The sequence below is a fragment of the Nelumbo lutea genome, chromosome 1, assembly GCF_056320005.1.
Source record: "Nelumbo lutea isolate HS-2025 chromosome 1, American lotus-T2T, whole genome shotgun sequence".
Taxonomy (NCBI): domain Eukaryota; kingdom Viridiplantae; phylum Streptophyta; class Magnoliopsida; order Proteales; family Nelumbonaceae; genus Nelumbo; species Nelumbo lutea.
The window spans coordinates 20752710-20767402 of record NC_142684.1 but is presented as its reverse complement, the minus strand read 5'-3'; the positions used below and the strand labels follow the sequence as shown (position 1 = coordinate 20767402).

The 14693-nt window shown below is 35.1% G+C and overlaps 1 protein-coding gene across 1 annotated transcript; it reads right to left on the bottom strand.

Annotated features, from left to right (window-relative positions):
• Positions 1–4294: 4294 nt before the first annotated feature.
• On the bottom strand, positions 4295–14160 carry ARC5 (P-loop containing nucleoside triphosphate hydrolases superfamily protein). Its single transcript, XM_088963356.1, has 17 exons — positions 13733–14160; positions 12663–12827; positions 12405–12527; positions 12015–12236; positions 11456–11589; positions 11277–11369; positions 11028–11091; positions 10732–10780; positions 10470–10552; positions 9734–9891; positions 9572–9632; positions 7826–7888; positions 7589–7689; positions 5584–5641; positions 5132–5482; positions 4604–4768; positions 4295–4519 (listed from the first exon to the last, which is right to left on the bottom strand). Exons 1-17 carry the CDS (start codon positions 14063–14065, stop codon positions 4457–4459), a joined length of 2286 nt encoding a protein of 761 aa, XP_088819482.1. The 5' UTR covers positions 14066–14160; the 3' UTR covers positions 4295–4456.
• Positions 14161–14693: the final 533 nt, after the last annotated feature.

The following is a 14693-nucleotide window of genomic DNA, read 5'->3' as shown; positions in this document are numbered from 1 at the left end:
CAAGAAAAATATATAAAACAGTTCAAATCTTGAACCAAATTAAACCAAATATGGGTCTGCACAAATGGGCTATCTATTTAACAAATATCTACCACTAATATATTTATATTAGTGGTAAAATAAATCATATAAATATAAATAAATTAATATGCATATATTAACTAAATAATTAAAATAAAGGTTATAATATTATTAAGTTAAAAGGTAACTATTAATTAATAAATAATAGTAATATTTGATTAAATTAGGGATGATTGTCAGCTAGGTTAGTTTGGCTTAGCACCTATGATGAGGGCTATAGCTTGAGATTAAACTAACCTATGTGATGCATGAGTTTTGTTAAGAAAAATTGATGCAAAGGAACCCTATGGCATTCTTAGTTAGAGGTGATCATGGGTCGGGCCAGGCTTTGCACCTATGGATTGTAGGGCTCCTACTTCATTTTTTGGTTAAAAAAGCCCATGGATTGCATGAGTTCCAATTAAGTGATATGTACAACCATGAAGACATTGGGGTTAGGTTGGGTCAACTTGCCGAAGGCCTCAACACTAACACGAAGTTAAATCGGGTTAATATTTTTCAACCCTTACGTGGACTTCAACAGTCCAACTCAAGCTGAATTTTTGTGTTTCGAGCTAACTCAGCCCAAGTTGCAACCCTGTCTATGAGGGGTTGAAGGAGGCTTTCATACATTTACATTTCGTTTTCCGTTTTCCTTGGATGATTTTATCTTTAAGGTGATATATATCAGTTCCCATTTTCATTTCTTTTTTCCTTAGTTGGTATTTTATTATTATTTTTTTGTGGGGAAAATATGAAACCGGATTTCATCCTCACAAAACTGTCCTCACAACTCTTGCAGCCGTGTATTAGGAATATCTTCCAGTGAATAAAAAGATACAAGCATGAAGATGTTCCTAATGCATGGCTGTAAAAGGCTGTAAGGACAGTGTGAGAACAGTTTTGTGAGGATTGAATATGAGGTCAGAAAATCTATAATACCAAAAAGACATGGTACCACAAGAGCTTTGACCAATCAAATTAAGCACCCCTGTGAATTTTGATGAATACCACCTGATTCGTCACTTAGTCTTTATAAACATAGTTTTCTAGAAACAAAGGTTTGAAAGATTCCTTCTTGGTTTTCTGTCTATTAGGTTCTTTCAATTGCCAAACCAACCATAAAGGGTCTTTGTTTCTCAGTCGTCTAGCCAAACTGTTAATACAGAAATGCCATACCCAATGTTTGTCCCAGCTATCTTGGGGACTGAATGTGGACCTAACATTTGGCTTTTTTTTTTTTTTTTTTTGCAAAAATATGACTATTCTCAAACATGAACACTTTACCATTACATCAAGTAACTGTATGGGTATTTTGGACATTTTCATGTCTCTTTTTAGAATATTGTAACAAAAGGGATCAACATGCATCTATGTCATGAATTTCAGTGATTGCAATTATCAAACTTTAGGGGAGGTTTCAGAAACAATCAAAAACTTTAGGGGAGGTTTTAGCAATTTACGCTATAAAATATTCTAAGTTGGGCTCAGGCACAGACCAAGTTTTTTTGAGAAAGCCCGAACCTGACCCAGAAAGAGGTTGGGCCTGGTGTTTTGGACTCAAACCTGAGCCTATAGGCCTAAAATCATGTCCAAGCCCAACTTAGAACAGGTTGGACTGAACTGACCCAATGGGCTACCTGGCCCATAAACATGCCTAATTATAAATGGGTAGGTAGAAATCAGTTTTGGTTGTTTTGAAATTTGAACTGATTAAAATTGGCATGATACCTAAAAAACTGATGAACAATCAATCAACAACATAAAAAGTAGTAAGCGATGTCTACCAACCCAAGAAAAAAAATTAATACAAAACGTTTGTGGCTGATCAACTGGATTAAACAAGATTTTGGGTTGGTAGAGTAAAAATGCCTATATAGCAGCGAAACAGTTGCGCAACGCAAGCAACACAAAATACTAGGATTTTGGGTCTAATGTCCTTTTGAAATACGGTGCTACCGTGCTACAAACATTAAAAAGTTTTGTTTAAAAATAAATAATAGCACTAGAACTTAGGAAAATGAACCATCAATGATTTTATCATCAATTATCAGTATTAGGTATCATATCGAACTGTCCGGATACAAATACGAATACGTTTTAAAAATGCATAAATATAGACGAAAAAAATATGGATACACTGGAAAATACATATCAATTTCATAAATATATTAATAACATTATATTTAATGTCAAAATAGACATAATTAATATATAAATATATAGGAAATGTATATTCTAATAGTATTTGTAAAGAAATGTATTACAATTAATATAGCAGGATGCATAAAAATCACACAATTTTATTGATAATGTATCAAACAAGAGTTATAGAATATACATGCATACATACATACATATACAAATTAATACATGTATAAAACTACTATTTTGTTATTTTCTATTGAAGTTCAAGGCACAAAACATATGCAAATATTATATGTGGACTATTATATTAATTATTTTTTATTCCACTATTTTTAATTTTTATCATTAACAAAGAAGTCAACTAAAATTAATTATTAAATGTTTGGTAAACAACATTTTTATTTATATAAACAAAAAAAATGTTATTATAAAATGTAATTAGGATATCAATTAATAATTTAAAAAATATATATAATCTTTATTTAAAATATATCAAATATATTAAAATTTCTAAGATACACATCATATGAAAATTCTTAATTTTTAATTACTAAAATAATTATTTCATTATTAGTATTTTATTTTTTTTTAATTTTATGAAACAAAAATCATTTTTTTGATATAAAAAGTAGATTAATGGATTTGACAAATTTAATTTACATTATACTCTCGAGTATTTTGTAAATAGTATTTTTATTTAATTCAAATTAAAACATTAATTAATAGTTTATAAAATTTTAAGATACATATCATGTTCAAATTTATAAATATTAAGTATTTTAATTCAAATAAATTTTTTGAGATTAAAAACAACTTTTTGATATAAATGAGGATTTGAGAATTATTTATTCTATAAGTTTACTAAATATTAGTTTTGAATATTCTTTTTTATTTAATTGGAGTTGTTGAATACAAATGTGAACTTTAGAATTGATAAAATATTATTTTATTGTGACCTAATGGATCAAGGGCGCATTTAAAGCTTTAGCGCTATGTGGCGTGAATTTGAATCACAGTGTTCAAGTTTTTTTACATGTAAACACGCGAGTACACATTCATCCGTACGGATGCTCTATTCGGCACACACAACTCAGGCAATATGAGCTTAATTGTAGCCTTTCCTATACCACCCTTGGTCGATCCGTATTGTCTACATCCATTGTCTATTATTAAACTATTGGCATTTAAATAATTTCTTATTATTTCTATTTGTTTTTCTTTTTTGGTTCAAGGTTTAAAATTTCGATACGATAAACCCTCATATCGGGCGTAACATATAATATCGGTGGCTTCACAATATGCCCATTTAAAGGTGTTTTTAGGAACCACTCCTTTTTTAATAAAAAATATGGTTAAAAATGTGTCCAAAAACCAAATTTTGAAAACTAAAAAAATATAAAAACACATTAATTTAAGTACCGATACACATGGGCGTATCGATATTTTGAGCCTTGTTCTGGTCTACCCCCACCCCTCTCTATCTTCTTCAACTTGCAACAAATCTTTGGTTAAACAAAACTCACTGGTCTCTGGTTTACTGGTTTAACCAGCAATTTAGTCATTCAACCCCACAAAAATCATTCAGAAAATTGAAACCCTAGAAGCTCATTCTATGTTGATTCATGGTCATATCCGATAAGTTTCGAAAGAGTAATTAATATTGTAATTTATAATTCAACTACAGTACATTCACTAGTATTTGATTGTACACTAAATCTAAGTCTCAACTAATTATTTTAAAACCTATTTACTTTCCATTGATTTATTTTTCAAAATGTGCACTTTCATGTTTAACAAGGTGTACAGTGTACTTACCATCATGTGACCAATCATGTCTTTTGCTGCATGGTGCAGTGGATGCATCATGGATTTTGCCTATAATATAATGTATTGTAAATTTGAAAGGATATACTCTCACTCTATATAACACCGGGCAGGGGGGAGGAGCTTTGATTGGCTGCATTTCGATATTTCTACAAAACATTGGCTAGCCAAATAAGGTCGACCTGAGCCAATTCGTTCGTGATTTTTTTCCCTGATTGTGAGCATTGAGGAATAGCAGCATACAAGTGTAGTAGTGTCCATGTAAGGGAGAGGGTTGAACACAATCTTCGCATTAGTCTGCTCTAATTTCTGTTTAAACAGATTTCGTTTCAACTGTTCGGTGCATATGAAAATGAAAAGGGTCGGTACTGACTCTGGCTTTTATCAGTAGAATCACAAACAGTGCCAATACTAGTTTTCTATTTTACCTAATCCGAGAGTTGAGCTGCTCGTGTATCCGTCTGAATTTCTCCTTAAGCCTTTGTATCTGCAATTTCGAGTATATTAGACTAGTCAGCAAGAACTGACTTGAAAGAAAATCCAAGTGGTGAAAGGACAAAATATAATATACCCGTTTCAGCTCTACTTCGAAGTCATGCTTCCGTTGTCCCAATGAACGGCGTAAGTGGGTGATGTCAAAGACATTATCCAAGTCATCCTCAAATGCAGATTCCAGGTCTTCCCGGAAAAGTGCTGGTAACTTGTCAACCACTGGCATTAGAAGAAAACAGTTGAACTGCAACAGAATAAAATGAAAGAATATAGGTAAGAACCAAGACACAGTACAACTAATATACTAGAAGCAGAAAACATAAAGATTTGGAATAAAAGCACAGAAACAGTGGAAGTTGTAGATATAGAGAAGCGTGATTGTCCAAGCCAACCATCATATAACAGAAAAGTTTTGTTCTTGTGGTCGAAATCTCAATCATTTAATTGGTTATCTCCCTTGGAATATCCAATAAGGGTAGGGTTTAAAGTGCCTATCAAAAAAAGAGGGTAGGATTTACAGGATCCAATGAGGTCTTTGTAGAGCAACTTCAAAAGTATAAGAATTACATGTGAACCTAATGAGAACAATAGCATAATAGATTCAGACCTTTAATTCTGCAGAGGCCAAGAAATATTCTCTAATGCCATGGAATATCTGTTGTACCAATGCATAAACAATCCTTTCAGATGAGGGAGCAAGCCTTCGATTCCATAGCGTGCTATCTAAAAGATCAGCCAGCCTTGTTTCTGTTGACTGAACACAAGGATTTGATTCAACTCCTGAAGCCAAATGGCTAAGTTTCACATCTGCTCTCCCCTTTATGTCAAGCTTGTGGTCATTTGCAACTGGGCCCAAGGATGATTCTTGAGATGCAGCAGCAGTAGGAGAATTCCCACACAAAGATGACTGCTCGGAGCCAGCAAATGAGTCTAAGAATTGGCGTAAGCCAGCCCGATTCTGCAGATTTAATCATATACAAGAAACAAGTAAAAACCCAACAGAATGCACAACCATGACCTTGTTTGCAGTCAACAAACTAAGAAATCAACTGTGTTTACCTTATTGTGGAGAGACCAGGTGACATAACGTGTTGTGCTCACTAGATCCTCCATACATCTGCAGAAAGTTTTATGGTATAAATAGGGCAGAATAAGTCAAAATGGTTTTTTCCCTTTCTCCTTCATCAAGAGATGAAAGAAAAGGCAGAGGAAAAAAGAATGGACATCCATTAATAAAATGACAGTGGAACCACAGACTCTCATTATCCTTGGTAAAAGAAAGCTATCAATTTAAAATTACTTCCAAAATGCAAACAATTACATGTGTTATGTTCTAGAAATAGAATTTAAGGACCAAAACCACCAATAAAATGCTTATGATGAATGAAAGAAGTAAACAATGCTTCTACAAGCATAACTACATAAAACAAATTCATTTCATATGGTTATGGAATAGGATGGAATTTTAAGTGATCTAGGAAATAAAGTGTATTTGTGTCAAAGGTCTATACCTATGCTCGACTCAGCCTGAAATTTCTTATGCCACAGGTGTGGTCCGTCAACGTATGCATCAACCTTGTGTTCCTCATCTAATGGCTGCTAGATAGATATTGTGCTATTTGAAAGGTATACTACAGCATGGTACTATCTATTCCAATAATGATCATCCTCAATTAGGAACTTTTATAAATGTAGATTGGGCAAGTTTGTTTGACAATTGATGGTTTAATTTTGGTTACTGTACAACTGTTGGTAGTAACCTAGTTTCATGGGGAGCCAAGTTGAGCATTGAAACTGATTAATAGAGCAATGACACGTTAGGTTTTTGAACTGCTGTAGCTAAAAACTCTTTTGGAAGAAGTATGCATTTCATTTGATGGTATGATGAAACTCTACTATAATAACTAGGCATAAGTAAATATTGCACTTAACCCTGTGCAACATGACATGTTGAAGTTGATTATCATTTTATCTAATAAATTGAAGGATGGATACTTTGTTTGGTTTTGTTTAGTCTAAAAACCAACTAGCTGGTGGATTTATAACGGTGTTGTCAGGTTTCGGTTAATAATTTAAGCAAGATCGACAAGATTTAAAATCTAGGGGAGGGGGGTATCATGTTACTCCTTAGCATAGTTGTCAAGGCAACACCTAGGCAACAAGGCGCCCTTGGAGGCTCGCCTCGCCTAATTGCTAAGCAGTTATACTGTTATAAAACACTTTTATATTCTTAATTGTTTGAGATTATAATTATAAAATAGACATTGTTAAACAAAAATATTCATTTTGTGTGTTCATATACTAATTTCTTTTCATTATTTTCTTATTTGTTAGGGTTTAATCAACACAGACATTGCTAAATGCTGTATTGAACTCTCAAAGACTTCAAAACCTGAACCAACAAGGAAGAACTTAAAATTTTGTCTAATCAACACAATTTCCTACAACAAAAATAGGGGTTCTGCCCCTGTAATTTTTTTTTTTTTTTTTGAAATTTCTTTTCTTTCTTCTTTTTCTTCTCATGAATATGTTGATTTTCTATAATTTTACATGAAGTTTATACTTTTCTTATGAAAGTTATGGATAATTATCAAGGAAATATGATTATGGAACCTAGGGAACTACCTTAGGATATATGTTTTTTACTTACAAAAATCCATTGCCTAGGTGACTAGGCGACAAGGCAGTGGCACCCTCCCGTAGCCTAGCCTCGCCTTGGCACCTTGAAAACCATGCCTTAGAGGTACTTTTGTCTTTTATATATTGTTATATATGTAATAGTAACTCAGAGCCTGATGGTCTTTATTTCCATGATCATTGATCTGAATATATGGCATTGTTTCACAAATATGCTCTTTGTTTATGATAGTACCACAAGAACACAAACAATGGAAGTCTGCTTCAAATAGGTTTGAACTTTGAACCAGTGTTCCCATAGAAGGGATGCTGCAATCATATCTTCGGAGATAGAGTCATGGCCACATGGTAACTTAAAGCATTATGATCATAATTAGGAAAATCAACTAAATTTGTAAGATAAAAGAAATTTAGGCATGTTATTAACTTTTCCCGGCATGCTCGTTCAGTAGACTCCGCAAAATTATTGAAGGCAGTCTCAACACGCTTCAGAAACACCTCATGGCCACTTAGATATTCACCATCTTTCTGTTGAAAAAGTAGTCACAATAAGGTGCAAAATTTATTCTAGGAATCAGAGAGCAAGTCACCTAAAAATCAAGGGATGTTAGTGCAAAAAGAAATAACACATAAACCACCAATCACCAGGAGACAAAACCCATACCTGAAGAAGATAGACAGAAATAGGAAGCAACCTCTTTAAAATGTGTAAGAGTCTAAAACCCAGCTGTAATAAGAAAAGGTAAACATCAGTAACAGCATAAATATATGCCATCACCAAAGAAATAATCTTTTTCTCCCTCTCTCTCTCATATAAAATCAGGGAAAGAGTACAGTGGGAGAATATACTAGAGATCAAAATAGAATCTAGATTGAAAAGAATTTAGATTTGTATTGAGGGCTGGTAAATCCATTGTAAACCAAACTATATAGTTTATTATGCTGGATGAGTAGGATAGCAGAGGCTAACCTATTAAGGGCTTCTATGATTGTAATACTCTCTTTTCATCAATGGAATCTTCTTTCAGTTGCTGATTGAAAAAAGAGAGAACTTAGATCGACTCTTATAGTTCAATTGCAAAGCATCACCTAACTGACATAAAGGTTTTACTAAGTAAAGATGCACACTCAAATATACCAGGGTAGGCAATTCTTGTCAAGCGAATAATAGTACCAAAGGCTAATAATTAGAATGCAAAAAGATTGTTTTAAAATCTTTAACTGGGTTTACACAATAAGATTAGTCACTACGAGTAAATCAGTAGTGAATGGAAAATCTAGTCGTTTGCTTCTTTCAGAAGGCCCAGCAGATTGCAAATGGTGTGAAATTCAGAAGTTGGCCTTGTCTGCTAAAGTCTCTCATGACTAAGGGCAAGCATCTATCAGTGAGGACATATTTGTTCTGATTACCACTTCCTAAGCTTTACAAAGTCTGACCACACTGAGATGTAGTAGTTATGGTGAATCCAAACTTGATAGATTCCTCGAGATTGACTTTTAAAGCACATAGTTTTTGAATATCCCTTCCTATAGAGGAAGCACTCAGGACCCCTATCCATTTTCAAGGAAAAAATAACATCTTAGCCACCTAGGCATGATAGGTAGCATGACCTTTTATTTTATTTTATTTTGTTAACTTGAACCCCAAACTATACTCCGGGTGTAGGGGGATAGGTAGCATGACTTGGAGGAAGAAAATCCCCCGACGATCCAATTGACTGTATCACATATCCTCCTATCCTCTATAGTGTATCTTGTTTTGGAAACTTTCCTAGGTTATCAAGGAAATACAGGAGATGTACTCTTCAACTCTTAGTTGTATAGTTCATTTGCCCCTATTTTTGCAGTCAGCAAATAATTGGGGTGACTCAATAGATGAAGGTGGAGATTGGGAGTGGAATTTAATTGTAAGGCTATTTATTCTGAGTTAAACACTAGATAGAGATTCATTCTCTACATATTGTCTTTGTTCAGTGGTTTCAGAACCTTAGCTCCCAATGAGAACTTGAAAATAAGCCACTGCTGCCCACCATAGTTATATGGCAGAGAATGAAAGAGATGAACTCAAAATACAATGAGTGTATCAAGAGGTGAAACTGAAAAACAGGTCCATTATACAAAAACTTAGATCTGAATGAGGGACTTGCAAAGAATATACTGGTTCTGTAGGGGTATTGATCACATCACATAGCAGTCAATACCTAATAGAGGGATAAATAACCAACTGATGGTGGCTCAGTTTGTGAGATCTCCGGCCGGTTGTAGTGGAGACTCAGGTTCAAATCCCACTGCCACCAAGGTTGGGAGGTTATGGCTACCCCTGTTATGTAGCCCCATGAACCCACAATAACAACAATAAAGGGATGGCTCAAAACACAAGTGAATCAAGAGGTAAGGATGAACCTCTAACCTGATGAAGAAAAGGTTCAAATGTATCACGAGCTTTGGCAACAGCAATAACACAAGCAGTCCTGTTGAATAAATTCGAAAAGAAAACAAAGAAGCTATTGTAACTAAGAAATAATTAATGCTATTATGTATGGAAGGAGATGAAGCTAGAAAACCATGATACCTAGAATAGTTTGTTCCATCGTGAATATCTTCTACTCCACATGCATTTACAATCTCTTCCCGAGTAATTGGGGGGCACTTGATTCCCCCAACAACAAATCGGAATTCTGCCATTGCACGGTGATATTGTGCACCGCCATAGAGACGCATCCCAGCATTCTAAACACAAGAGTATCATGGCCACCATATGCAAGATAAGCTCGCAAATACATGGAGATCAAATTTTGACAAGGAATGATTAGGAGAAAAAAGGAAAAAGAATGGATGTTTTTATCCATTATATAGCCATTTTACTTCTTTCAATTCCATGGCATATCTCAAAAAGAAGTTCTGAAGGAACTGAAGAAGCAAATAGGAACATATGTACAAAGCCCAAAATCTGATATAGGAAAACTATCTCTAGAATTTCACAAATATCATGGAAATGATCTTGGTACTTCTCTGCTTAGTTTATTATTGCTAGTAATTTGAGATCACATTACCTAATGCAGCAACTTTAGTATCTTAAATCAATATGCCTTATATTACAAGAAATGTTTTCCATTTTCATTAATTATTTGGGGCCTGCTGTCACATAATTAGTAGCTTAAGGAATCAAATTACTTAAGGATTGATCCCTTCCACTGTAAACAGTAGTCCTGTTCTTTGGTTACAGAAGGAAATTTCTATAATGTTGTTGACAGCACCAGACATGTGGAAGAGACAAGCAACTGTATTCCATCCCTTTCATAACTTACAGGTATTAGTTTCTGTGGGAACTGGAGACCATCAGTACCAACAAATGCTCCTCCATTAACTCTCTCATCTTGCAGAGTTTCCCCTGCATCCAGCATCTCAAAAAATTACTCAAACTACTTAATATTTTACCATATAATTTGGAAAAAAAAAACAGATGAGGAATAAGGAAACCAATTGCACTTCATTTATTGTACTAGAATTAATCAACATCTACCATATATCTACAACTGTCAGTACTAATAACATGAGGATGATTTTTACCAAATTTATCAGGAGGCGCAACCACTGTTCCTTTCAATAGCAATGACAACTGAGGAGATGAACAACAACATGCTTAGCATAAAATCAACAGAAGAATAATGTCCAAACTAATTCAAAAGACTTATTTCCATTTGAAATTTTCTATTCTCCTTGGTAATTTATATATATATATATATATATATATATATATAGTAACAATAAAGCGCCAACTTAAAAGGAAAATGAAGTATCAGATTGACTTGAAAATGAGCAACTTTTTTTTTCCTCTAAATGAAATTGCTCTAAACAACAGAAACCTTGGTCAGAAACATATCATGAAATGCTCTTCCTTTCTCCTTCAATTTTGTTTCATCCAAATTGCTGCATAAAAAGGAACAGATGGAATATGATCAAATAACAACATATCTTTTTCTCATAAATATTCTAGGTATGCAAAGCAAAACCAGAATCTCAGAAAAAGGAGAGAGATAGAGGGATTATGAGATTTATCTCCAGCTTGAGATTCATTCTAGTATATAACAGAAGGCCAATTCCAACCAACTAACCTGAGCTCCTGATTTATTTCATTTAGCTTTCTTGTTGTGCTTCGATATTCCTTTTCAAGCAGCGGAATGATAAGAGGGACACTATCCATATACCTTACAACAATGTTTCACATTGAAGTTTGTTTAGAGAATATATTATTGAAATGGACTAATAAAATGGAATATGAGAATCTCTATACCTTTTCAGAAGCATCTCTTCCAAAAATAATCTAAGCTTGCTTACACCTATTCTGCTTCTTTCTTCCTTTGTCAGGGACCGTCCTAACTTCTCTTCCAAAGAAGCAATATCCTCCATCTCTCTCAAGGAAATAGCCTGTGAGTTATAGAAAACAATAAATCAATGGGAATACTTCACCACAGACACACACAATTTCCTATATTCTTTAAACTCTTCTAGCCAATGAGTTATAATTGGCAGAGGGGCTCTCGCAGTCGCAGGTCATTCAGGAAGAGTGATCCTGCCTGATCATCATCCTTACACTAACCCAATGTCATTCCAAAAACTTTTTAAGGGCAGTATATAGGCTTCTATCCCCACTTAACTCTTTCCGTCAGCATATGGTAATGAATTTAGTCAGGAAGCATTACAAGCAAGTAATCATAATTAGTACTTTTTTGGGGGGTTCTGCTTCCCCTCCTGCTTTAACTTCCTGTGCATTCTAGTAAAACCAGCCAACAGAAATATAATCCAAAACAAATAAACAAATCAGAAAGAAATAAGAATAAAAGAAGCTTAACCTGTTTAAACTCATCATTTGATCTGTAAACTGATTCATGTCCAGATCCAACTCTTCCAGAAGGCACAGATGTAAAAAAAGGAGAATCACCTAATATGCAGCCATCAAGAGTAGAAGCAGGTGGCCTAAGAAAAACTTCCACATCTGAGGAGCATGCAAACTGTGGTATTTTTGTATCAAGCTTTGTTGATACAATTACAGTCCTTGAGAGCTCAGGATCAATCTGCATGATATTAGTGAAAAGAAACTCAAGATTTTCCAATAAAAACTACTTAGCATCAATTTACTTCACTCCCTGAAACACAGGGCTACCCTTTTGACAAAATTAATGCTGAGAAAAGAGCAAATAAAATGAGAAGCAATGCAAATTAGGATACAATTAGGCATTTACTTGCATCACCACCCTCCGGGTTGTAGCATTACTCCAATCACTGCAATCCTCAAGGCATAATATGATTAATTCTTTATGCTGCATTTTAGCTCGGATAAGAGACTCCGCAGCACGGGCATGTACCTGCAAAGCCAACAAGGATGCAAAGCACATGTTCAGACACAGTTTCCATCACTATCATTATAAATGTTGTTATACACTTATACTTGGGAAAGAATGAAGGATTTAGAGCATATAAATTTGGAGGCAACACTTCACCTGTAAAGCCCGGTTTTTCCGTCCTGGAGCAGGGGCAATTAGGCCTGGTGTGTCAATTATGGTAAGGTTAGGACAGTATTTATACTCTATTCTAATAATTATTTCCTTAGCAGAAAACTGGCAAGGCTCCTTCTCCAACCTCAGGTTTTCAGCTTCAATATAAGCCTACACAATTGAAATTTTAGAACTACATTGTTTTAAATTATCAACCTCAGACAATAGAAGAATGGAAAATCAAAACAATAGAACTAAAATTCCACAACACTGTTTCAGTTTCTCTGATGTCATTATATGCAGTTCACATATTCGCCATTAACATTAATAAATTTGAAATTACAAGATTCTTACTGTTTCAGCCTTTGGATCATATTTTGATGGGAATGAAAGAAATAAGAGAAAATAAAGGAAAACAAAAATCCTCTCTAGCATGCAGCAAATCAACAGTCCATTCAAGCTACACAGCCAGTTTGTGTTTTAGAATTTCAATTTGCAAATCACCAACTTCGGTTGCAGTTGTTAAGGAGCAAAATCCCATATCAGAAGTCGACCCCCTTATGGCATCCATGACCTAATAAGGATCATTCCAAATGTAAAACTTATGATCTTCAGCCATTTACCATACATTATCTAAACGAAACTAAAAGGCCTAAATAGGTAATATCAATACACCACTTTTGGAAAGAAGATCATGTTAATAATTATTAGTAATATTTAACCTTTTTTAACAAAAGTCGTATACTCTTTATACCAAAATAATGAACAGAAGAAAAGAGTGAATAAAAAGCAATACCATAAGATCTCTTTCCTGGGTTATTAAATCTAGCTGAAAGCATGGTAAATAGGATTACGTTGTTTCTATTTTGCAGAGAGTTCTAATTACACCGTAACAAGCTACATTACCAAATATCTACAACTTGGGTATGCATTCAAACAACATAAAATTCAAAAGCAGAATCACAATCAATGACAAGGATAATACAATTCAATCTTGCCAAGCTAAAATGCATTTAATCAAGCCACATTTACCGAACTAACAAGATAAACTTGGTTTGTAATTCATCTATCCTTACTTGAATTTCTTGAAGAGATTTCTCTTCGGCGACCATGGGGCCAGTTTCACCGACGAGACGACAGCGGGGGAGTTCGCAGTCGGGATCATATTTCATGTGGAGAGTAATGGGTCGCCTGGTCTTGGTCCCGCCTCCGACATGGTTGAACTGGAAACCCATGAGGGCTTCGACCAATGCGCTCTTCCCGTCGGTTTGGTGGCCCACCACCAGCACCGCCGGAGCGTCGAAAGGCGTCTCGAATTCCTGGGCGAGTCCATGGAGCTCGTTGTAGGCCTCGTACAGTCTCGACTGATCATCCAATTGAGCTCCTACACGCCCCTCCTCGCTCCCCATTTCTCTTTCTCTGCGACTGAGAGAGAGAGAGAGTGAATGGCAGAGGCCGCGCTTCTGTGAGACTTTAGGAGGTTTTTTCGGATGGCAATCGAATGGAAACGAACCGCGGGAGTGGCGAAAAGGAAGAAAAGTTTTGACACGTGGCGTGCATCCACAGTTCAGGGTGCCACAAAGGAGATTCTCCGCCGGGTACTGACAGATGAAATGGGGAAGGACTGAAGGAGTACTGAATTTCAAAAATACCCCGTTGTTTTGTTATGATTATCGTTTATAGAAGGGCATCAAGTGTCTTTTTGTCATTGTAAGCTCCGTCAGAGGGAGGATATGGCAATTGGCAAGGGTTAGATATCCCAAATCCAATACGAGCCGATCAGCGTTTGCTCTTTGACTCGCCAGTTGGTCTGTAGACGGGTCGGGTATCGCTCCTTCATAGTGGGTCCATTTGGTTCACAGTTGAATTCAGAATCAGAATGGAAATTCCTTAGAATCAGAATCAGAATGGTCTATTCCTATAATTTGTTTGGTTCCGACTGCAATCAGGATGGGATTTGAAATAAGCTAGATGGGATTTCATTCTCATGGGAGTGATGGATGATACAGTGGCCATGGGCCCTCATATATTCTTTAA

Coding starts and splice junctions, on each gene's coding strand:
- ARC5 (XM_088963356.1), bottom strand. CDS start 14,065: ATGGGGAGCGAGGAGGGGCGTGTAGGAGCTCAATTGGATGATCAGTCG. Junction 12,528..12,662: donor GGAAAAACCGGGCTTTACAG/GTGAAGTGTTGC, acceptor TTGGCTTTGCAG/GTACATGCCCGTGCTGCGGA. Junction 4,520..4,603: donor TCGAAGTAGAGCTGAAACGG/GTATATTATATT, acceptor TCGAAATTGCAG/ATACAAAGGCTTAAGGAGAA.